The 24,448-nt window shown below is 49.9% G+C and overlaps 1 protein-coding gene across 2 annotated transcripts; it reads left to right on the top strand.

Annotated features, from left to right (window-relative positions):
• Positions 1-702: 702 nt before the first annotated feature.
• Rab43 (RAB43, member RAS oncogene family) lies at positions 703-24,448 on the top strand. Of its 2 annotated transcripts, none has more exons than XM_042274530.2 (3): positions 703-1,136; positions 19,109-19,292; positions 21,157-24,448. In XM_042274530.2, exons 1-3 carry the CDS (start codon positions 939-941, stop codon positions 21,405-21,407), a joined length of 633 nt encoding a protein of 210 aa, XP_042130464.1. In that variant the 5' UTR covers positions 703-938; the 3' UTR covers positions 21,408-24,448. The 2 variants fall into 2 exon arrangements, with proteins under 2 accessions (XP_042130464.1, XP_076423392.1); XM_076567277.1 differs by lacking the exon at positions 703-1,136 and adding an exon at positions 15,477-15,593.

Below are 24,448 nucleotides of genomic sequence, written 5' to 3'. Positions count from 1 at the left end.
GCCTGCTCCAGACCGTGTGCAAGCAAGTGCGGGGTGGACGTTTGTCCTGGCGGAGGTGGGCAGGAGGTTGGGGAGAGAGGAACTGGCGATAGCGGGCAGGTGTGGACCAGTAGGGGCCAAAGGCTCGAGAGGGGCGCAGCAGACTGAGGAGAGGAGAGCAGCGATGAGAGGGATTAGGGAGGAGTGAGCTTGAGGGCTATGAAGAGGTGTGGGCGGATTTCCGTCTTGGATGCGGTGCCCAAGGCGAGGTCCAAGCTAAGGCGGGCTCGGGATCACCAACTAAGGCGGGGTAAGAGGTGCTAAGGGCGGGGTCAGGACCAACTGGAGGATCAGGAAGGTGTTGACGGCGGATCCGCACGATGCTTACGCCCCGGCTACTGAGGTGTGGGGAAGTGAGAAAGAACGGTGCCGAGGGCGGGATCAGGGTGATGCTTCGAGAAGGGTCGGGGGCGTTGGCCGTGGTGGGGGGCAGGCGGTGCCCGGGGAGGTGAGAAGCTTAGGAGAGTGGTGCCGAGGGAGGGTCGGGACTGTCCTGACAGGCTAGGAGGCGTTGGCTACGGGAGGGGGCGTCTGGGCGGTGCTGGGGGCGGGACCCAGACGCCCGAGCGGCCGGAGATGGGCGGTGCTGGGGAGCAGGGAGGCTCGCCCCGCCCTGAAGGCGGCGCACGAGCGGGCCTGAGGTTAGCCCTGGGCCGGCGCAGCACCGACGGCTGGCGGGGAGCTCTGCGGAGGGCCGGGCGCTGTGCTCCCGGGCGGAGCCGAGTCCGCGGGGCTCCGAGGCGGGGCGGGGCCGTCGATCGGTCCGCCGCGCAGCTCGTTCAGGTGCCGCGGCGGCTCCACGTAGTCAGGCGGCCGGGCGGCCAGGGCGCACGGACCTCGGCCCGTGGCTGTCGTAAGCCCAAGCCGGGCCCCCTGCGTCCCAGGTCTCCCGCAGAGCCATGGCGGGCCCGGGCCCGGGGGATCAGGACGAGCACTACGATTTCCTGTTCAAGCTGGTGTTGGTGGGCGACGCGAGCGTGGGCAAGACGTGCGTGGTGCAGCGCTTCAAGACCGGCGCCTTCTCGGCGCGGCAGGGCAGCACCATCGGCGTCGACTTCACCATGAAGACGCTGGAGATCCAGGGCAAGCGGGTCAAGGTGGGAGGCGGCGCGGCCCGCTGCTTTTGCCCCCCCCGGCGGGCGGTTCCTGGCCAGTCCTTCAGCTTCCCCTTCTTTCGGAACGGGCCTGGGCCTTGATGTCCGCACTGGGTTCAGGTCCGAAAGCACCGCCTTGGGCTCTGGGAGTGGTGACAGTAGGCGGCCGGAGCGTGGAGGAGGAAGCCTGCCCCCGTGCTCACGGCGCGGGGACTCCTCCGAAATAACTTGCGGTGGAAGGCAACCTGCGGGCCGTTCCGTGAGCGCCGCGCATGCCAGGACAGACCCTTCCCTGCGCGGCCCTCTGGGGAGCACTCAGCCAGATAACGACATCCCCGTGACCGTGACCGGGAGGGACCAGGAAGTAGTGGCTGCTAGGACCGGAGGGCCAAAAGTTTTTGTCAGAATTTCCTCACGGCCACGCCTCCTTGCAGTCTCTTTTATGGACCTGGTGGTGGAACTCGACTCCGCCAGGGCCAGCGCGGGGTGGGGGGTGGGGGGGCCTCCCCAGCTGGGGTTTGATAGAAACCGAAAACTTCACAGATACCGGAAGATGGGGGAGAGAACCAAACTTTGGCAATGACCCCAGCAGAGAAACAGCAGGATGTGGTTGCCACAATGTCCTGGCAATGATTTGATAAATAATATGTGTGATGAATGAAATCAGTTTCTTAACCTAGGTGTTTGCCCTCCCTAACCGTAGCATCCTGGACAGGACACAGCATTGTTCTTGCTCACAGAAGCACTCAGTAACTTTCCCGACTTGCACCCAACAGAAATCCTTTGCCTTTTTTTTTTTTCATGGTTTCAACTTCACAAGGATCTTTAAGACAGCTCTAAGGAGTACCGGGTGGGGGCTGCCCTGCGTTTTCAGGAAGTGAAACCTGGCCATGGGAGTCTCTTGACCCTGTGTTGCTGCTGTGGCTGTGTTTATTTGGGTGGTTGTAAGCCTGCCCTCTGTTGCCCTTGGCTGGGATACTTAGCTCTTTGTTTCTATAAAGTTGGGATAATTTCTGGGTGTTGCCTCTCTCCTGTCCCATGGTGTAGAAAAAAGCAAGTCAACAATCATTTTATGACCACTGTGCCTCCAGAGATTTGCCTGTAAGGTTTTAAACAGTCTTTTTGGGTTTCGGTATATTTTGGTTTCCGTGAGGTGGAAAAGGGCCAGGTGCCGGCAGGCAGCTTTTATTTAGTTTTGGACCATCCCTTTGGAGCAGGTGGCCCGGGAAGGGCCGACATGGGTGGAGTGTGTTCATGGTCAAGTTTGTACCTTCTGTTAATGCCAGCAGTCAGCATTCAAAGTGCAGTGTGAAAAACTGAACAGAAGGAGAATGGTTCCCTTGGCCTGTGCCCGGTGTGAGTGGATCCCTGTGCTGACCGGTCAAGGAGGGGGCAGTATTCCTGTTTACCTGTGGAGATAACCGGTCACCTGGGGCAGCCCTGAGTGGACTGTGCACTTGAACTTAGGTTATGCAATACAGGACCGTGCAGCTTGTTACTTCTTTTCCTTGTGGTCACTCCAGATTTTCCTCTTAGGAGGCAGCCTCGTGGGCCTGTGAGTGGCAGAGCTGTGTATGTGTGTTGGTTGTCCTTTCTGGAAGCTCTTGTGAGGCAGATGTTCAACGGGTGTGTAGACTGGAGGGCATTGTTATTGTTAATTCTTTTTGTTGAGCTCAGGGCTCCATGCATAAGCCCTACCAGTAAGCCCATCTCCCACCTGATCTGGCTTCCCAAGTTTGAGGAATCTCAGAGCCAGGCCACTATTCCGGCTCTTCTGAGGTTGGAAGTACCCTGGAGGGAGTTGGGAAGACTCAGAAGAAGGCTTTGCTGCCCAACAGGTCAGAGCAAAACCATTTTACTCAGTTCTGTGTTTCAGTTGTCAGAGCAAACCATTTTATTCAGTTCTGTGTTTCAGTTTTACCTATTTGTGTAGAGAGGTCTGCTAAAATGGACACTTGAAAGTAACAGGTCCAATCAAGTTCTTTTTTTCTTTTTCTTTTTTTTAGCTGTAGTCATTTCCCATTACAACCATTGCACTATCCACTGGAAGAGATGGGCCTGCCTGTCTCTTCAGCCCTCTTCTTTAGATACGCCAAGGTTGTTCCTGCCTTACCATCTTTGCATCTCCTCCCTCTTTGTCAGAGTGGCCGTAGGTCCCTGTGTAACTGATAGTTTATTATCAGGCTCAACCATGACCACTGCTTTCCCACAGAGCCCTCTCTGCCTCCCAGGTCTTTCCCCTCTGTTGTCTGTGTGCTTACAGCACTCACCTAGACGTGAACTTACCTGGGTTGTTTGTCTCTTCCTGTTGAAGATAAGCTCCTTAAGGACACAGAGATCCAGCTGGCCAGTGTCGGACACATGGTGCTCAGGGGATGCCTGTTTACTGGTTAATATTTATAGAGGAAGCTGAAGCCAAGGAAAGGGAGGGAGCTGGCTTACCCGAGGTCTCCTGTTAACTCGGGCAAAACCAGGACTTGAACTCTGCGTTTGGTTGGCTTCTGGGTACAATGCTCACTTTCTGGTTCCTTCTGCACCTGGAAAGGTGGCCCCAAGGTTCTGAACCCGATGAACCAGTGCACTCACTGTGAATAGAGTATGCTCTTGGGCTTTTTTTCCTCTCTCTCTCTGTTTTGTCAAGACAGAGATTCATATAGTCTATGCTGGCCTCAAACTCACTAGGTAGACGAGGATACCCTTGAACTTGTGATCCTCTTGCCTCTACTTCTCAAGAGCTGGGACCACAGGTGTTGAACACCATAACCAGTTTTTTTTTTTTTTTTTTTTTTTTTTTTTTTTTTTTTAAGACAGGGTTTCTCTGTTTAGTCCTTGCTGTCCTGGAACTCACTTTGTAGGCCAGGCTGGCCTTGAACTCAGACATCTGTCTGCCTCGAGGCCTCCCTAGTACTGGGGTTAAAGGCATGCGCCAGCCACCACCATGCCCGACCCATAACTAGTTTTTTTTTTTTTTTTTTACTTAGGAATCTTATAAATGTTTTCAATAATAAGAGTTGGCACCAGAATATTTCAGGGTGTCTATCAGCTAATGGGGACACTGAGATAGCCCCACTCAGGGGTGGTTAGGTGACTCAGCAAGTCCAGCTGCCTGAGTTTGATCCTGGAACCTAGGGTGCAAGGTGAGCACTGACTCCTGAAAGTTGACCCCTGACCTCCACACACGTGCCATGGCACATGTGTACCTCTGTATATGTGTGCATGTTTCACACACACACACACACACACACACACACACACACACACAAACACACATGTGTCATATATAGACACAATAAATAAAAAAAAATAGCCCAATCAGATCACACAAGCTGCTGTGAAAGTTTACATGCCTTTTTAAATGGTCATTTGAGGTGTCCTGGGTTTGTTTGACTGTGGGTCTGAGGACTGGATATAGCATGTGAGTCTGAATGCTATTTGTCTTTCTGATTGGAGAGTCTGAATAAGAACAGCAGGCCCAGAGCCTGAAGGCTTAGGTCTTACTTCTGTCCTTCCAGCTAGAGTTCTTTCTAGCTGGAAGGACAGAAGTAAGCCTCAGGCTTCTTCATCTCGGAAATGGGACTAAAGACGGAATACTCACCTACTTGTGAAGGTTATTGAAAAGCTGTGGACATGCTTGAAAGCAATTAAAATTTCCCTGGCTTTAAAAAAAATTATGTTTAAAACATTTCTTTATTATTATTACTATTATTATTATTAACGTATGTCTGTGCGTGCACTTTTGCAACAGTAGGCTTGTGGAGGCCACAGGACAACTCGCACGCATCCTTCTCTCCTTCCACTCTGTGGGTCCTTCAAATGGAACCCAGGTTGCCAGGCTTGGCAGCAAGCACCTTATTCACTGAGCCGTCTTGCTGGCCCTTCCTAGCTTTTTCCTCTTCCTTTTCTTTTTCCTTTTTTGAAATGGTGATCTACTCATATGGTTCAAATTGCACAGTTTTCAAAGACTTAAAGGGTCTGTAGAATGCAGACAAGTGAAAGGGTTTGTTTGGTGGTTGCTTTTGTTGCCCTGTTCCTTTCTGGAGGACCAGGGATGGCAAGCTTGCTTCTCCTCAGCTCCCCCTGCTCTCTGCTCCCCTGCCCCCTAGGAGAGCTCAGCCCCAGACACAGTCCATTCCCACCGCTGCTGCCTCCCTTCATGTGGGCAGCACAAAGGCCTGTTTTGTGAACTTGGTTTTGCAGATCACTAGGTCCACAAGGCCCCAAGCACAGGGAGCCTGGTTAGGATCTCATCCCTTTACATGGCTGGTCAGGCCTCCTGGCAGTAGAGACTGCCACCACCACCCCTCCTCTCTTTTATTATTTTTTTTTCTCTTGATATTTTGAGACAGAGTTTCTCCGTGTAGCCCTGGCTGTCCTGGAACTCACTCTGTAGACCAGGCTGGCCTTGAACTCCCAGAGATCTGCCTGCCTCTGCCTCCAAAGTGCTGAGATTAAAGGAGTGTGCCACCACCGCCCGGCTTCCACAACTCTTCTTCGTGGAGTTTGTGCCTTTGACCAGGACTTCCAGCTCACTGTCCTTGACTCAGGCTGTTCCTGGCCTTATTAATGTACTTTGTTTTCATAGCTGCTCCTGTTACTCCCGGAGCAGGAGTAAGGAGGGTTAAAAGGGTGTGTCTGTGCTTGCGTTCAGTGCTGGTGATGGAGTCCAGGGCCCCGTGCCCTCCAGACAAGTGCTCTCCTACTAAGCTATACACTCAACCCAGACTTTTTTTTGTTTGCCTTCCCAGTTCTTCCTGTCTAGGACCTGGCTTTTCATCCGTGCCTTTTCTATTTGGATAGAATCAATTTGACTTTTTGGTTCTGCTCAGAAATAGCAAAAGGACTGTTAGATAAGAGATGTTCTGGGTCACGGTGATTGTCTGAAGAAATCTGTTCTTGATACCAATGGTCACCATCCTCATTGTAAACTAAACCTTGCCTCTGGAGGATTCTTACTGTCCTCACGCAGTGCTCATGTGGGAAGGTTGTGGGGGGCGGGCAGTGCTAGCTCCAGAGCCGCAAGGCAAGCTAACCCTCAGCTGAGCACATACTACCTTGGGCATATGATGGCCCCTCTTGTAACTTACTGTTCTCCAAGATGCCTGTGCAGCTTTTCCCCTGGTGGACTGCCAGCAGAACGGGAAGTGATGGTATGTCAGTACCTGAGAGAGGAAGTGGCATGGGGAGGCAGGACTGCCCTGCCTCTTTTCTCTTTCCCTTCCCGTTTGTTTTTTGATAAACTTTCTTTTTTTAGTTTGTTTTGTTTTTCCCCTTCGAGACAGGGTTTCTCTATGTAGCCCTGGCTGTCCTGGATCTCACTCTGAAGTCCAGGCTGGCCTCGAACTCACAGAGATCCGCCTGCCTCTGCCTCCCGAGTGCTGGGATTAAAGGCGTGCACCACCGCCACCCATCTTCTTCTTTTTTTTTTTTTTTTGATAAAAGTCTTATTCTGTAGCCCAGAATGACATTGAACTTGTGATTCTTCTGCCTCCACTTCCCCAGCGCTGGCATTTTGGGTGTCCGCTACTGCATCTGGCTCTCGTGCGGTTTCTTTGGGTGCTTGGGGCGTGGATGTGTGTAAAGGTCAGCAGCAGGAGGAGCAATGCTTGCACGTGCATCTGACCCATTCCACCGCTCTCCTCCTCCTCTCCTCTCCTTCCGTCTGGTCTTTGCAGCCACTCTTGTGGGGGGTGTCTCCGCTGCACAGAGGGAGGAGAGGTAGCCCGGGTGTGGCGAGTCTTGAACCAGAGCCTTTCTGCTCCTAGTCAGGAGCTTTTTTGTCTTTGTAGTGTTATGCCCTCCACCACTGGCAGTAAGCACACGGTCAACAAGAGAGGGGTCAGTGCACAATCTGGTCATGGGGGCCAGCGAAGTGGCTCAGAATATACAAGTGCTTGCTGCCAAGCCCAACAGCCTAAGTTCAGTCCTTGGTATCTGCATGGTACAAGGAGACAATCAATTCCTGAAAGTTGTCCTCTGACCTCCACACTTGTGTGGCACACATGTGCTCCCTTTCCCCAAGTAAATATTATTTAAAAGTTAAAAAAAATAAGCTGGGCGGCGGCGACACACGCCTTTAATCCCAGCACTCGGGAGGCAGAGGCTGGAAGATCTCTGTGAGTCCAAGGCCAGCCTGGTCTACAGTGTGAGTTCCAGGACAGCCAGGACTGTTACACAGAGAAACCCTGTCTTGGGAAAAAAAAAAAAAAAAAAAAAAAAAAAAAAAAAAAAGCAAAGCAAAAATAAAACCTGCTCATCATAAATCATTTGCATTGTACGTTTTAGTTAGCAATATTGTTTCAACATTGTAATACTAGGTGCTTGTTATAAACACATCCTTGTTAATTCAAATGAGTTGGTCAGTGTTGAGAATGACCACTGTGAATAAGAGAGAAAACTTCTCTTCTAGACTAATGTTTGAATACAAACTGCTTTGTTCATATTGCAATAGAAACCAACCAAATCCTGCTAGATAAAGAACCACTAACCCGCTTTGAGTGCATGAGTAAGAACCTTTGTCATTAATAGCTTCTTAGATACCACTTAATATCTTCTTTTTGTTGTCATTGGATGAGACAGGGTCTCACTGTGTCACCCTGGCTGGCCTGTACTTGCTCTACAGCCCAGGGTAGTTTTAAAGTTGGAACAATCTTCCTGTCTTAAGAGCTGGGATTACAAGCTTGCCCACACCTGGCCTCTTCTACCCTTAATTGTCTCACTTTGTCTTGGAGACCTCCCCTTCCTGGACGGAAAGGGGAGAGCCAACTCTCAGTGTGATGTTTGAGAGGTGCTTCTTTTATTTACAACACTGGGGATTGGACCCAAGATCCTGTGCATGCCAGGCAAGGGCTTGACCTCTGAGCTGTATGGTCAACCCTTTTTTTTTTCTTTTAATTTAATTTTATTTTTGTTATGTAGAACTGGCTGACCTAGAATTTACTCTGTAGCTTGGGCCGACCTCAGTGTTGTGATCCTCCTGTCTCAACCTTCCAAATGCTGATGTGAGCCGCCAGGCATCAGGCTTCATTTTGGACCAAAGAACTGCTAACACAGTGGCGGGCCCTAGTGGCCTGTAACTCCTTTTAATCATCAGATCCACCCCTGAAAACCTGCCAAAAGAGAAAGTACCAGGTTACAAAAAGATTCTGGACATAGAGTGTCACAGCTGATTGAACATTTAGAACCACTATTTCAAAGAGCCAGCCCTGAAAGGAATGGTACCCATCAAAACATTGAAGTTCTAGGCTGTGATGTCAAAAATTCAGTCACATTGCTATACTTTCTAGTCACATCTATGTTTGTTTTCACTCTAATTATTTATAATTATATCTATCTAATATATATATAGTCAGGGTCTTATGTGTAGCCCTGGCTGGCCTGGCACAAGCCTGGAACTCACAGAGATCAGCCTGCTTCTGCCTAAAGAATGCTGGGATTAAAGGCTTATGCTCCCATGGCCAGCTTTATTTTTGAGACAGGATTTATGTTGACTAGCTTGGCTTGGTCCAGTGCTCAAGGCATTGTCCTGCTTCAGCCCCTAGGTGGCTGGGATTAAAGGCACGGGTCACTGTAGCCGTCTTAACAGTCCATATTTGTGATGGCATCGCTGTGGTCATGAACGCATATAAAAACCTTGAGAATGGATACTTTCCAGTATTGATTGGACAAGCCTGCCATCTCAGCTATTCATAAGCCTCAGGCAAGAGGGTTGAAAGTTCAAGCCTGCCTGGGCAACTTAGTGAGGCCCTGTCTCAAAACCAACCAGTGGGAGTCTGTGAGATGGCTCAGTGGATAGAGGTGCTTGCTGACCACGCCTGATGACCCGAGTTTGATCTCTAGGACCCACAGCACGGGAAGAAAGAACTTATTCCCAAAAGTTGTCTTGACTTCTACGTGCCCATCCCTTTCCTGCACACAAGAATAAATAAAATGTAATAAAAAATAAACAAGAAACCAAACAATTCGCCAAACCAACAAAACCAGTTCTGGGGTTAAGTATATAGCTCATTGCCAGAGTATGCTCGCCTGTGTTCCATTCCCAGCACTGTAAAAAGTCAAAGATAGCCAGGTGGTCCACGTCAGGTTAGCGGGCACACCTAGGTCCTGAAGACAATCTGACATGTAATGTGCTGTGGCAGACTTTTACTAAATGTGTCTCATCCCCTTCCCCCCTTTTTTTTTCAGTTTAAAGACAGAGTTTCTCTATTATGTAACTATGGCTGTCCAGGAACTCTCTGTGTAGACCAGGCTCACCTTGAACTCACAAAGATCCACCTGCCTCTGCCTTCTGAGTGTTGGTATTAAAGGCATGCACCACCATGCCTGGCTCTTTCTACATTTTAAAAAAGATTTATTTTTGTTTTATGTGTATAAATATTTACCTGCATGTGTGTGTACCATGTGCATGCCTGGCGTCTGCAGAAGTTAGAAGCAGGTGTTATATCCCCTGGAACTGAAGTTACAGTTATGAGCAGCATTGTGAGTACTGGGAATTGAACCTGGGCCTCTGGAAGAGCAGCAAGTGCTCTTCACACGGGGCCACCTCTCCAGCCCCTTTTCATTTTGAAGTGGCTGCTCTTTAAGGGGACCAAGTGCGTCTTGACTTGAGAGATTCTGGGCCTCCAGCCCACAGGCACGGCTTAGCTTCTCATCACTAACAGAAAGCCTTGATAAAATCAACGTAAAAGGAGTAGTGGCTTGTTCGGGGTCACAGTTTTGGAGGCCTCTTTGTAATTTCCTGGGTTGCTTTGGGCTGGTAACAGTGCATCTGGGTGCAGGTAGCTGCGGAAGACTTGAGAGAGAGACAGAGAGAGAGAGAGAGGGAGGGAGGGAGGGAGGGAGGGAGAGAGAGAGAGATCTCAATACCCCTTCCAAATCATGTCCCCAGTGATCCAGTCCCTTCTCCAGGTTCCGCTTGCTAAAAGTTGAAGCACCTACCTTAGTGCCACAGGCTGGTCACCAGTTATTAACACACAGGGGTCCCCTTTGGGGACCTAATATTCAGACCGGAACAGTGTAAGGAGAGTCCCTGGCAGCAGTTTGCTCTCTGTGAGGACGCTGAAGACTCCTGAAAGAATTCTTGCCATTTCACACGAAACAGCCACTTGATTGCCACCGTTGCAGCCGAGGTGTGTAGAAACCTGTGAGCTTTTGGTGCAAGGGAACAAACACCAGGCCTAACAAGCTCTTCTGCCAGCTCCAAATACTTTGTTAAAATTTAACTTTGCGGTGCTGAGAGTTGAACATGGGGCTCCGTGCATGCCAAACAAGCACTCTACCACTGACCTAAGTTCCCAGCACAATATTTTTATTTATTTATTTATTTATTTATTTTTTTCTGAGATGGAATTTCTATGTGTAACCCTGGTTGTCCTGGAATTTGCTTTGTAGACCAGGCTGGCCTCAAACTCAAGAGATCCACCCAGCACAATATTTTTTTAAAGTTAGAAATACTCTTTGTATCGTTTCAATGGAAAACTGAACTTTTTTCTTCTTACATACACTAATTTCATGACCAAAACCAATAAATTACAGTTGTCAGAATAAACACCAGTTTGGTAGCTATGACTTGTTAACATCGTCTATGTTTGTATTTAGGTGAAATATGTAGAAAAAATAAAAGTTTTAGGAAGTACATGAAAATTCTGTGAAATACGTGGAGGAACCACACAGGAAACTAATTTTATTATTGAGTGCCAGGGCAAATGCTTCAGTGTAAACTCCTAACTCAGTAGTTCTGACTTGGCTTCTTGGTATGTTGAGAGCCATGGCCTTGCTTGGACTAGTTCATTGGTAGAGTCTGGGCTTGACCTGTTCAAGGCCCAGGGTTCCATTCTGAGCACTGAAGGGAAGGTAATCTTTCCAAGGTTTCAGGCTGACCATTGCTGGAGCGGTAGACTGGTTGAAATCCGAGGGATGGGGAGAACACAGGGAACCTGGCAGGTGCTCTGTGGATTCGCTGTGCTTGTTGCAGAGGCTGGGACTTCAGCTCCCAATAGTTCTCCTGTGACTGGCTCATGGTTTGGTCATGGTTCCATAAGTACCTGCCTCTCTCAGTGTCCAGATCCCAAGAGGAAAGGTGCAGGAGAAACAGTCTCTGTTCTTCAGGCCTCGTCTCAGTTAACACCGGGCACGCAACGCTCTTAATGCTGGCACCGTGGAGACTGGAGATTCTGAGCCGGTGCCATGGACACACCTGGCACACACAGGGCAAGACAGGGCAGAGTGTTGATAGTGAAGATGGCTGCTATGCAGCAGGGCCCTGCAGCGGCCATGGCTGTGCTGCTTGCTTGGACAAGGCCAGAGGAGGCAGCAGTCCACCTTGTCCAGGGTCCCAGAGACAGGAGGGTTGAGGGAGACACTGAAGAATGGATGAGTATTCCTAAGGAGGGGGGAGAGAAGGGGCTTCAGATGTCATGGCCATGTATGTACCAGACCATGAAACGCTGTAGGAAGTGTGGGCACAGCTTGAGAGTGGTATGAGGTGGGCTGCTGCTAGGCCAGGCAATTCTGTTGGCATCATGTCCACTGTGTTTTCCTCTAGAAAAAGAAGGTCTGGGAAACTGGGAATGCAGCTCAGTGTTAGAACAACTTGCTTAGTATGCACAAGGTCCTAGCTCACTCTTCCATATTAAAAAAAGAAAATGAAATCACCTTACCTGGTGATAGAGAGAGCTTGAGTTTAGAGACTTAACTGTGGAAGCCCCGAGGGCCATGTAGGGCAGAACTTGTGGCGTAGATGCTAAGAATGCTGCTCTTGTCACAAAAGGCTCTCCTGATAGGCAAACCACACGAGGAACTTACAGCCCTCTCTCTTGGATGCTGTCCTGGTCCCGTGGTGCCCACCTGACCTGGGCCAGGTGCCTGGGAGGGATCCCATGGTCCAGCCTCACCCCTTAGTGCTGCAGCCCCTCGGCTAGTGGTAGGTGGGTGGTCTGAGCTTCCACAAAGGGAAGAAGGGGTATTGGGAGCAGTCAGCCCATTGTAAGCAACTGAGGCAGGACTTGTCTGCCTAAGGCAAACCCATCAAGAACTTCCAGGCAAGGGTTTGATTCTTTTTTTTTTTTTTTTGGTTTTTTCGAGACAGGGTTTCTCTGTGTAGCTTTGCGCCTTTCCTGGAGCTCACTTGGTAGCCCAGGCTGGCCTCGAACTCACAAAGATCCGCCTGCCTCTGCCTCCCAAGTGCTGGGATTAAAGGCGTGCGCCACCACGCCCGGCTAAGGGTTTGATTCTTGTGGGAGATTGTAGCTAGAGTTTTCCTGCCTTGCCCACAGTCAGGACAAATCTTTGTCACCCGCCAGTCCCACAGCTGCTCAGACCCAACCAAGTAAACACAGAGACTTATATTGCTTACAGACTCTATGGCCATGGCAGGCTTCTTGCTCACTGTTCTTTTATCTTAAATTAACCCATCTTTATAAATCTATACCTTGCCACGTGGCTGGTGGCTTACCGGTGTCTTTACATGCTGCTTGTCCTGGCGGTGGCTGCAGTGTCTCTCTGCCTCAGCCTTCTGCTTCCCAGAATTCTCCTCTCTCCTTGTCCCACCTACTTCCTGCCTGGCCACTGGCCAATCAGTGTTTTATTTATTGACCAATCAGAGCAACAGATTTGACATACAGACCATCCCATAGCAGGAGATGTAACTCACTGAGGAGATTTACTGAAAAAGCTTTCCATAAGCTGTGGGAGCCTTGCACACCGTGAGGGGGGTGGGAAGGGCTAGGGCGGCAGACTTGGAATACCACTGTCACAGCATCTGTCCTGCGACACACTGTAGATGTAAAGAGTAGTCTTGGGGCTGGGTTTGTAGTTCAGTTGGTAGGGTGCTTGCTCAGCATGCATGAAGCCATGGGTTCTATTCCCTGTTCTGCACATAACTAGGATGGTGTCACATGCCTGTAATCCCAAGACTCAGAAGATGGAGACAGGAGGATCAGAAGTTCAAGGTCCTTTTTTTGCTACATAGAGGGTTCAAGGCCAGCCTGAATATATGAGATCTTGCCTCGGAAAAGATTGATTTTGGAGTGACAGATAAGAAACACTGAAAGCTCTGAGTACCCTGCTGAGTTCTGCTTGTCTGGATTAAAGGCATCATGGACCCGTTTTCTTAGTGTGGCTGTGAGGTGGGCTGACACTGTCCAGAGTGTGATGAGGAAAACCACAAAAAGCTGGCACGGCCATTCTGTCATGTGGGCAGATGCTACTTTGCATTGCCACAGAACTCCCATTCAGGAGCCACATTACAGCAGGGACTAAAGTACGCTCTGATGCCGTACCTTGACTAACCGTGTTGAGGGATTGGAGAAATTCTGGATACAGAGGTAGTCAGCATCACCCTCTGATATGACTCCTTTCAGCCCCCCTTTGTGTGCCTCCAGTTGACGTCCCCAGGTCAATGTGTTTTCTCCTTTCTAGTCCTCACTGCTTCTCTATCAGATCAAGACTTGCCTCTGGGCACTGGGTTAGAGTTCAGCACTGTTAAATACAGTTAACGCACTATCAATGGTAATAATAGGCCTTTGTTATAAGCACCCTTTTGTAAAGTTTATTTTTCCTTTAAATAAGTTAAGATTTGAGGACTAACATGATTTGACGGCCATTAGAGCTTCCCTGGTACCCTGGCTACCTTGAACAGAGGATTATTAGCTACGAAGCTGGCTCTGATTGGCCTCACAGCTCCCATGCTGATTTGAACACTGACAGATTCCTCGAGGAAGCCAAGCAGCAGCCACACCTGCTGGCTTCCTAAAGCAGACCTCCAACTCCAAAGGCATCAGCCCATCTTGACTGCTTCAGACAGTGTGCACTAGACTTTTGCCATCACCGTCTTCATGAACTCTAGCAGCCATTTTCACCCAGGACAGAAGGGGAACACTTCTCTGGCTTAGTGGGAGACCTGTGATTGAGGTTTGTTTGAAGGACCACACCATGATGGTGCAGAGACCCCCGGAACAACACCTTTCTGCCTGTTTAAGAAGGCCGTCAGTTCACTTTCACACTCGGCTACAGGACACTCAGTGCTGAGCCCTGGGCTTGTGACATTCGGTCTGAAGGGTCTTTTCTTGCCTACTTTGGATCATTGCTATTAGTAGAGTGGGCTGAGCTGTGGTAGCAGTGACAGCGGCAGCAGTGGCGATAAGAGGGTGGCTGAAGAGTCCCTGAGAATGATCAGGATGGAAACATGGGAATAGAGATGCAAACGAGGGGCCAGAGAGCCAAAGGTGAGGAAGGGTAGAGGCTTTATTTATTTATTTATTTATTTATTTATTTATTTAAGATTTTATTTATTATGTATACAGTGCTCTGCTTGCATGCCAGAAGAGGGCACCAGATCGCATTAGAGGTGGTTGTGAGCTACCATGTGGTTGCTGGGAATTGAACTCAGGTCCTCTGGAAGAGCAGCCAGTGCTCTTACCTCTGAGCCATCTCTCCAGCCCTGAGCTGCCAAGTCTTAAGGTCCAGGGGTCCTCGACACATTTGACCTGACAGCTGAGACACCGCCCGCTGTAGGAGCTAAGGCTCCCGATACTGAGGTGTTCATTCAGGAGGGTAATGCAAGCTGGGGGAGACTGAGGATTACAGTAGCTGCCATGTGGCCACTGGTGATTAAAACCCAGAGCAGTGAGCCTCCAACCTCAGGACTTAGAGACGTGAGCCCCGAGCAATAGGCCATTAATTTTAGCTGTAAGGATGCCATTCCAGCCTAGGGGGATGGGAAGGGGGTTGGGGGAAGACCCCAGCAGTGGGAAACTTTCATCACCTGCTCACAGTTCTTAGCCAGAGAGCCGAAGGACCGCAGACAGCAGAGTGAACCTGCCCGCCTGGTGCTCTTCCGTTCACCAGTTAGTCTAACCGACGGTGGCTTCCGCAGCATGGCAGAACCTGCAGCCAAGCTCTTCCCTAGAGGAGGGCACAGCAAAGGAGGCTGGTTGGAGGAGGAGCCCTCAAGCCCTACCTCCTGCTTTGACTCATGTCCCAAGACATCATAAAAAATAGCTCAGGAACTTGTATTTGGGTCAGTCTGACCATCTCAGTTTTTGCCCTGAGAACTAACTTTTCCGAGGTTTTCTTCTAAGGCAAAGAAGCCTGGAACTTTCCACTGTCTGCTTACTCAGGACAGACTCCTTTTCCATTGGGAGGGACAGGACAGGACAGGACAGGATACAGGTCTTGGAACTGAACTTCCTAACAAGCAAATTGATTTATTGCAGCCCGTGACTTACTCCATGGGACTGTAAACTATGAATCCCTGGAGAGCAGCTTGCAGCCGCCTGTTTCTGCGTGCGTGCGTGCGTGCGTGCGTGCGTGCGTGTTGCTGTATCTCATGCTCCCTGCATAGCCCCTGCAGTCATCTTGATGTAGGATGCCTGAGTGAAAGACAGTGCTCTCCTCTATGGTATGAGTTGTTAGAGAGGCAGGAACATGAAGGGAACAAGAATAACTTCTACCTGGGACTGGAGCGTGAGTATCAGGAAGAGCTACCTAAAGTGATGAAGGGTGGGTAGGAGAGTCTAACTGCTCAAAGGTAGTGCTGCCTGTCCTGAGAAAGGGCCTGATGATGCACACAGTACTGCTTCATCATGGGCTCGTGGAGGCTTGAGGGCCAGCACAGGCTGGAGTTATTAAGTGTGGAGCTTAAAAGGGAGTAGGAGCCCCACCCCCACAGAGGGTGGTGATTCTCAGTCTTCCCGTTACAGAGTCCAAGAAGGGACTGAACTCCCCTGCCTGACCCTGCTTAGTGGCAGGGGAGGGGCAATGTGTTTTCTGCACGTGTGCTCTGGGAGCCCATAGTTTGTCCTCACTGGGACTCAGACGTGCTCTATGTTCATGGACAGGACTCTAGAGATCAGGAACCTGGAGAATTTCTCCTAAACATCAAATGCAGGCTGAGAAGGCTTGGCTGGGAAGGATTGAGAAGCAGGGTGTGCCAGGAGAGAGTGCAGAGCCAAGCCCTCCTGGGCTGTCTGTCCGTGAGTGCAGTGGTGGGGACCGGTGTCGGTGTCGGTGTGGTAAAGACCGGTGTCAGTGTGGTGGGGACTGGTGTCAATGTGGTAAAGACCGGTGTCTGTGTGGTGGGGATCAGTGTCAATGTGGTAAAGACCGGTGTCCGTGTGGTGGGGACCATTGTGTTGGTGTGGTAAGGACCGGTATCGGTGTGGTGGGGACTGCTGTCAGTGTGGTGGGTATTCTTGGCAGTTATGGCTGATTTGTGTACTCTGTGCAGTGAAAAAGGCTTTCAGCTTTCTTTTCTTTTTTTTTTCTTTTTTTTGTTTTTCGAGACAGGGTTTCTCTGTGTAGCTTTGTGCCTTTCCTGGAACTCACTCTGTAGACCAGGCTGGCCTCGAACTCAGAGATCTGCCTGGCTCTGCACACGCCTTTAATCCCAGCACTAGGCTTTCAGCTTTCATAACACTCAAATTGATCAACTACCCAGAAAGAAAGAGAGAGAGAGACAGAGAGAGAGAGAGAGGAAAGGAAGTAAATAAACAAATAAATAAAGTGGGGTGAGGGAGTAGATGGGTCTACTCTGGAGGTGATGACCAGTGTTCACTAGAATGAAAAAGGAAGTGATCATCCAGGACAAAAGCCTTGCTAGTGGGATCTGGTAACTCAGGAAGCCTAGATCGATCGATCTGTCTATCTGTTTATCTATCTATATCTATCTATCTATCTATCTATCTATCTATCTATCTATCTATCTAGTACTTTTATTATTTATTTATTTTACATAAAACAGGGACCTTTATTTCTAAACACAGAGAAAAACAGCTTTGGGAATAACTCTAGGAATTCCCAAACTTTTTTTTACTTTTTTTTTAAAACATAAAAACAGGTTTTAGTTAAAAAGTCCAGGGTTATTTGAAACTGGAAAATATTTTCTCTGTAGAAAGTAGTAAAAATAACATTTCCCAATAAGCCCTTTCAAGCCAAATGATAGATGAATTATACATATAAATATTGATTAGATTATGGGATACAGAAGAAATCTGTCTTCATCTGTTCAGAGAGCTATGTTTTATTTAAGTTGTGTAAGTGATATTCCTATTAATCTTCCCCTTCACTGTTTGATTTATGGCAGACATTTTTCTACAGGCTAATCCATAATCTAAAAAGATTTTGGCCTCCCCTCCTGAAAGTACAGCCAGCATTTTCTTTCATCAGCTTGATGCAGTAAAAATTCTTATCCTAATAGTCAAATGTTTCATGGAGGCTTGCCCAGTAATTGAGTAAAACCAAAACTTATTATAAGCCACAGTCATCCTAGGGTCCCCCCTACTGTGTAGCCTCCCTGGTTCTGTGGGTTGCAGTCTGATTGTCCTTTGCTTTATACCTAGTATCCACTTGTGAGTGAGTACATACCGTGTTTGTCCTTCTGAGTCTGGGTTACTTCACTCAGGATGGTATTTTCTAGTTCCATCCATTTTCCTGCAGATTTCATGATGTCATTGTTGGAAGCCTAGATTTAATTATTGCTTCTTTGTTTGCTTGTTTTTTTTTTTTTCTTTTCTTTTTTTGTCAGTTTGGCTATGATCTACTACAATTTATTCTGTTTCTTCTGTTTGGGATTTGTTGATTTTCTTGCATTTTAAAATCAGTATCTTTTATCAAATATAGAAATTTCTTGGCCACCTCTCCACTGCCCATGCCCAGCGGGGTACCTACCCTAGGGCACTGCCATTTGTTAAATGGTGGAGAAAGACCCTAGGCCCCATACTTTGGCCAGGGTAGATAAGCAGGTACCCACTGCCCCAGTGTAGCTTCCTCACCACCAACTGTGGAATCGTTAGGAGACTCAATACTGTACAGCCTGGACCCACTGAGCGTGCAGCAGAAAAGACCCAACTGTGTAGCCAGCCTGCCCTTACTGCACCCTGGAGTCAGCTCCTCATCTGCAGACTCTAGTGGTCAGCAACCATTAAACTAGGGGTTAGGGGAGAGCCGGTCCGTGGAGGACGCAGTTCAGAATAGCCTCTTGTCTGGAGGGACCCTGGAGTTGTGAGGCAAGCTGCGCCCACTTCCTCTCTTTTCTTCTTCATACTGGGTCTCTGAGCTTTCTTTCCTTTTTTTATTTGTGTGTGCACGTTCAGAGGCCAGGAGAGTTGGGGTCTTGCTATGTAGCATGAATCTTAAAGGTTCTTATTAATAAAAACAAACCTGGGAGCCAGGTATTGGGGTGAACACTGGAAGATCAGAGAAGCAGAACAAGCCACAGCCACCTCACCTGGCCAGTTCCTCAGCTGATCCTGGTTCTTCAGACTGGAAGCCTCTGAGTCCTCATCCAAATGGATCTCAGCTGAACTGCTGCTCAAAAGCCTAAAAACTTAACCAGCTCTAGTTCCTCGTCCTCACACCTTATATACCTTTCTGCTTTCTGTCATCACTTCCTGGGATTAAAGGCATAAGTAACCATGCCTGGTTTTTTCCAATGTGGCCTTGAACTCACAGAAATAAAGGCGGATTTCTGCCTCTGGAATGCTTGGATTAAAGGTGTGTGTGCCACCATTTTCTGGCCTCTATATCTAGTGGCTGTTCTGTCCTCTGACCCCAGATAAGTTTATTAGGGTGCACAATATTTTGGGGAACACAGTATCACCACACTGCTATTACTTCCCATCTGCTCCTTTAGTGACAAGGTCTCTCCCTGAACCCGGGCCTTGAGTTTTCATGGCTAAACTAAAGGCCAGCAAGCTTCAGCAATATTGTCTGTGCCCCACTTAGCATGAGGTTACAGGTGTGTACAGGATGCCTGGTTTGTCAAGTGAATGCTGCATCCAAACTCTGGTCCTTTGGATTGTACATCCATCACTCTGAACCTCTGAGCCATCTCTCCAGCCCTGAGTTACTCTCTAAGGCTTGCCGAGGACTGTTTCTGTGACCCACCATTGGCCAGTGGGCTCACTGTTCTGGACATGTGTCTGTGGGGCTGCCCTTCTTGTCCCTTTGGTGTGTGTCACTGGGTTGACCCCTTTCTTCAGCTGCAGATTTGGGACACGGCTGGCCAGGAGAGGTTCCGAACCATCACCCAGAGCTACTACCGCAGTGCCAATGGGGCCATCCTTGCGTATGACATCACCAAGAGGAGCACCTTCTTGTCAGTGCCTCATTGGATCGAGGACGTGAGGAAGTACGCCGGCTCCAACATTGTGCAGCTGCTGATTGGTGAGCTAGAGACGGTGGCCGGCCGGGCCTGGGAACGAGTCTTATCTCTGTCTTTGCCTCTTTCTTTTCCAGTGCAGGGCAAGCCTGCCAGGGAGGGGCTGAGCTTGGCCAGGAAAGGAACCAGAAGTTGCAGTCAGTTTAAAAGTTGGACTGAAAATTGAGATTAGAAGGCAAGAGGTGCTGGAGTTTGCTCTGCAGTGCCTGCGTGCCCCTCCAGCTCCAAGGCATGGCGTTTCTGCACACAGCACTGCTTCTCCTGCTCAGAGAGAGCAGTGTGGCTGGTTTGCTGCTCAGTGGCTGAGCATGTAGCTAGTATGCACGAGACTGTAGGTTTCATCCCCAGACTGCAGAGGAAAAAAGATAATAAAAAGAAAACAAGATGAGAGGCCATAGAGTAGGAACTTTGCTTTTGCATTTTAAAATTACATTGACTTAGCGTGTCTGTGAGCATGTGTGCATGCTCACACGTATGCACCTCAGTGCATATGTGGAGATCAGATGACAAACTGCTAGAATCAGTTCTCTCCTTTCACTCAGTGGGTCCTGGGAACTGAACTCAGATCACTGGACTTGGTAACAAGTGTCTTCACCTGCTGAGCCACCTTGCTGGCCTAGAATAAGAGTTTACATTTTAAAAAATCTGTCTGTCTGTCTCTCTGCCTGTCTATCTATCTGGTGTATGGATATGGGTATACACATGCCGCAGCGCATGTGTAGGCCAAAGGACTACTTACGGAGTCTATTTTCTCCTTCCACCACGTAGGTACTGGGGATTGAACTCCGGTTACCTAGTTTAACAGCAAGCATCTCCACCCACTGAACCATCTTGCCAGCTGAGAATAAGAGCTTTAAAATAAGAAAGGTAGCCTGACTTGGTGGCTGCACTTGTCCCAGCTCTCAAGAGGCTGAGGGGTAGGACGGTTGCTTTAGTAGTCAACAAGTGAAAGTCTAGCCTTGGCAACCTAGGGAGAACTCTTCTATTTTTATTTTTTTATTTTTTGCGTTTTGAGACAAGGTTTCTCTATATAACCCTGGATGTCCTGGAACTCACTCTGTAGACCAGTCTGGTCTTGAACTCAGCGATCGACTGCCCCTTGTACTGCTGCCTGGCTGAGAACTGTTTTTAAAAATGGCTAAAATATGCTGGGTGTGGTGGTGCTTGCCTTTATTCCCAGAATTCAGGAGGCAGAAGCAAGCAGCTCTCTGTGAGTTCAAGGCCAGGCTGGTCTATGTACCAAGTTCTAGCCCAGCCACAGCTACAACAAATAAGACCCTGTTTCCAAAAAACAAATAAACAAAAGGATTAAAGTAGGGGTTGGAGAGATGACTCATTGGTTTTGAGCATTTCCCAATGACCTGAGTTTTCCCAGCACCTACATTTTGGCTCATAACCATCTGTAATTCCAGGGAATATGATACCTTCTGGTCTTTGTGGCTGCTAGTTATACATGTGGTTCACAGACATACACACAGGCAAAACACCTGTACACATAACATTTTTTTAAAAGGTTAAAATAAAAAGGACTATTTTAAGCCAGGAGGTGGTGGCACACACCTTTAGTCCCAGCACTCAGGAGGTAGAGGCAGGTGGATCTCTGTGAGTTCATGGCCAGCCTGGACTACAGTGTGAGTTCTAGGACAGCCAGTGTTATACAGATAAAACCTGACTCGAAAAACAAAAAAATCCACCACCACCAACAAAGGACCATTTTAATATGGGCCAGTCACCACACCCAGCAATGTTTCCCTGGAGCTGGTGGAGGGGACACATGCTCTGGGACTCTTAGTGTGGCTCTGCTGGGTAAATCTGTGCTGGTCTGGCACCTGTGGGTCTTACCATGCTCTATCTGGCCTTTCTCAACAGGGAACAAGTCAGACCTTGCCGATTTCCGAGAGGTCCCTCTGACTGAGGCACAGAGCTTGGCCGAGCACTATGACATCCTCTGCGCCATCGAGACCTCTGCCAAGGACTCTAGCAATGTGGAGGAGGCCTTCACCAGAGTGGCCACTGAACTCATCATGAGGCATGGAGGCCCCATGTTCAGTGAGAAGAGTACCGACCACATCCAGCTGGACAGCAAGGACATTGCGGAGACCTGGGGCTGTGGGTGCTGATTGGGGGGGCAGGGCAGGCAGGCCAAGACCTCCCCCGCTCCTTTGTCTCTAGCCTGTCAAGCCCCACCTCCAGGGCACTGGCTTCTCTAGAGGGATTCTGCAACCCTGACCTGGATGCTGGGTAGAAAGGGAGAAGCAGGGTGTCCTTTGCAGAAGGCCATTGGCCGGTTGTGGACCATCCTGTCAGCCAGCATCTGCTCCCTCCGTGTTCTTCACATTCCAGGACTAGCCTGAGCCTTCCAGCACAGACTACGGTGGGAAACGGGCCGGCTGTGCTGCCCAGCCCCACGTGCTGGTCTTAACTTCTGCCTTGACTGCTGCTCTCCAGGGATGTGGCTGGTACCCCAGGTTCCTCCGGGTCGTTCTCTGGCTTCTAACCAGAGGGTAAAAGCACATCAATTAGGCCAACAGACTGGTGCCGAGCCTTGTCCCTGGGAAGCCTGAGCTCCTCAGGCGGAAGCAGCGTCCTCATTCACTGCCAGCTTGGAGCTCTTAGATGGCTCCCTGGGCCTGGCTCGCTGCCTTACCAAGATCTCTCGAGTTTTTCTGCTTTTCCATGTAGCATCTCATTTTCACTGACACGAGTGCAGGGTCATGGCCAGGGGCCATCTGGGGACTGTCCGCTGGCTTGAGGCTGAACATTTTGCCAGTCAGGTTACCAAAGCAGCTAATCTTTCAGTGTGGTTGAGGGCTGAGATAGGAAAAAGGAGCAGCTTGCGGGTGGGCAGCTCACTCCCTGGTGGAGCACATGCTTAGCACACACCAGGCCCTGGGTTCAGTCCTCAGCACCAAAAATGGCGACAGCCAAACAGTAGCTTTGGTTGTATCCCAGAGGTGGAGGTGGAGGGCCCTGTGGATGCCAGCCCTGCCTCGTGGAAAAACCTTCCCTGCCATGGTTCAGAGCTCCTAGCTCCCCATGGTCCTGGCCTGGCTTTCAGTTTCAAAGCAAAAAAGACAAGTACTGGTGACCTGAGACCTGGCCATCTTACACCTCACAGGTCCCTTGCCTGCCTTAACGGGTGCTTTCTGCTGGGGTCGGAAGGAAAAGTGGGGTTCTTAGGAGGCAGGGCCGTCCTTTGGCGGGGCTCAGGGATCAAAAGCAACCAGGTGTAGGGATGGAGCCAGGGGATGTTTCTAAGATAGTCCTTGGCCTTTGAGTCTGCCCAGTTCTGTGCCCTTCCCCCACCTCAGTATAGACTACAGGCCCACGCAATAAACTGCTTTTAGACCCATGAGGAAGACCACATCAGCAGTGCGGGCCCCAGGCATTGGGTCAGGCTCAGCCTAATCTAAGCATGGATCAGGTGTTTCCTGCATCTCCCTTCTCGATGGCATCCTACCCTTGCCTCCCATTTCAAGCATTCTGGTCTGTCAGCCCTATTCCTAGGCATGTCTGGCCACAGGGCCAGAAGCAGGGCTTTGCAACAACTCCATAGCAGCCTAGGGAGACAGCTGTGGTGTCAACAGGGCTAGACCCACTGGCCCCGTTTCAGGGAGGGGGCAGCCTGTGAATTAGCTGAGCCTGGTCACGGTGGGGTAGAAGGGCCTAAGTGAACCAGAGCCTGCTCTGAGTGCTTCTCTGGTGGGGATCATTGTAGCTGTCCTGGGTAGTTGCTGCAAGGAGCTACAGCCTTAGGGAGGTTGGGGACCACTGCAGTAAGGCCTAAGCTGGAACGGGTAGAACTCAACGAGCCCTGCGTGGCCCAGGGAGTCTTCTTCACTCGTGGCCTGTGGCTCACCCAGCAACCAGGAAGATTATTTCTTTTCCATTCACAGTCAGATCGCTTCACTTCCCTTTCTCAATCTCCAGGTGCTGAGGCCCTGAGGTGTGGCTGAGGCTTTGCCCTGTGCCCTGGAGCAGGAGCAGCCCTGCTCTAAGAGGTTAGCCCAGACACCAAAGTCTCCTTGAGCCCTGCACTAACCCCCTGCCCTGGTAACCACCCTGCCCCCGCACTCACTGGGTTCCAGTTCCACTGCCAGGTGCAGGTCTGGAAGGCCAGGCCCAGGGCCCTCACCCAGTGTGAATGACCATGGCCTTCACAGCCTGGCCACCTCTCTACTCACTGTCATGTCTGGGGCCAATGTGACCCTCCTCTCCCAAATCTCTCTGCCAGCCTGCCTTCTTATTGACAGCACAGAATTCCACAAGTGACCCAGAGGACATCCCTGAGGGGAGATGGCCCCTCCCCAGTCACAGGCCTTGTCTTCAGTATCCTGGCAAGGACGAGTTCTTCCCTTGACCCCTGATTCTTTGGCCCGGGAGGGCCCTGAGTCCTGGCTGAGCCCCGAGCTGGCTCCTCCAGAGAAGCCGCTGCCATCCCTTCAGACGGTAGTGCCAAGGCTCTGCCCCTCTGCTGAGGGCACCTGCCCCATTGTAGTGCACAGAGACCTCAGGACCTCTGGGCCTTTGTCAGAAGGAGCCTGGACTTGAGGACTAGAAAACAGGGAAGCGTGTGTCAGAAAACAAAACCAGCTGCTCTCCTTCCCCTGGGCAGGCTTGGCCAGCTGCCAGCAGCCCAGGGCCTCTGGGGCAACAGGAGTTTAATCTCTTCCCTTGTTTAGAAGTTACTTAACAGCAGGAGCAGGTGGAGGTCGGATGCTGGGGAGGGCCAGGAAGTACCCACAGAAAGGCTGGGCAGGGCCAGGGTGGCTGCAGCAGCGGCAGGAGAGTGAAGGACTAAGGTCTGGCCCACTAAAGGTACCAAGAAGGGGCCCCACATCTTTTTGGGTGGTAGTCTGTCTCCAAGGACACAGGCCCCAACTAGGGGGAATCTACAGGGAGCCCCTGGTTCACATTGAATTGGTTGCCCTGTCCTAGGATGCTGCCAGTGGTGGACCTTAGCCAAACTCACCCCCGCAGGGCCTGGACAGGCAGGATTGCCAGCCCAAGGATGCCATGTGCAGTGGGGAAATTTTCACATTACCTATTTATGACTATGTAAGTCTTTCTATCAGATCTATTTTTGAAACATGAAAAGTTGCCTGTCTGGATATGTCATAGAGCCAGTGTACAATTCAGCCATTAAACCTTTCTGTACTGA

This window comes from Peromyscus maniculatus, chromosome 3, assembly GCF_049852395.1.
Source record: "Peromyscus maniculatus bairdii isolate BWxNUB_F1_BW_parent chromosome 3, HU_Pman_BW_mat_3.1, whole genome shotgun sequence".
NCBI classification, from domain to species: domain Eukaryota; kingdom Metazoa; phylum Chordata; class Mammalia; order Rodentia; family Cricetidae; genus Peromyscus; species Peromyscus maniculatus.
Note: the sequence above shows the minus strand (reverse complement) of the source record. Positions and strands in the feature narration are given on the sequence as shown.

Bases quoted from the DNA above. Each gene is read 5' to 3' on its own strand.
- Rab43 (XM_042274530.2), top strand. From the start codon at position 939: ATGGCGGGCCCGGGCCCGGGGGATCAGGACGAGCACTACGATTTCCTG. The intron at 1,137-19,108 runs GTGGGAGGCGGC...CCCTTTCTTCAG, and splicing joins TCCAGGGCAAGCGGGTCAAG to CTGCAGATTTGGGACACGGC. The intron at 19,293-21,156 runs GTGAGCTAGAGA...CTTTCTCAACAG, and splicing joins CATTGTGCAGCTGCTGATTG to GGAACAAGTCAGACCTTGCC.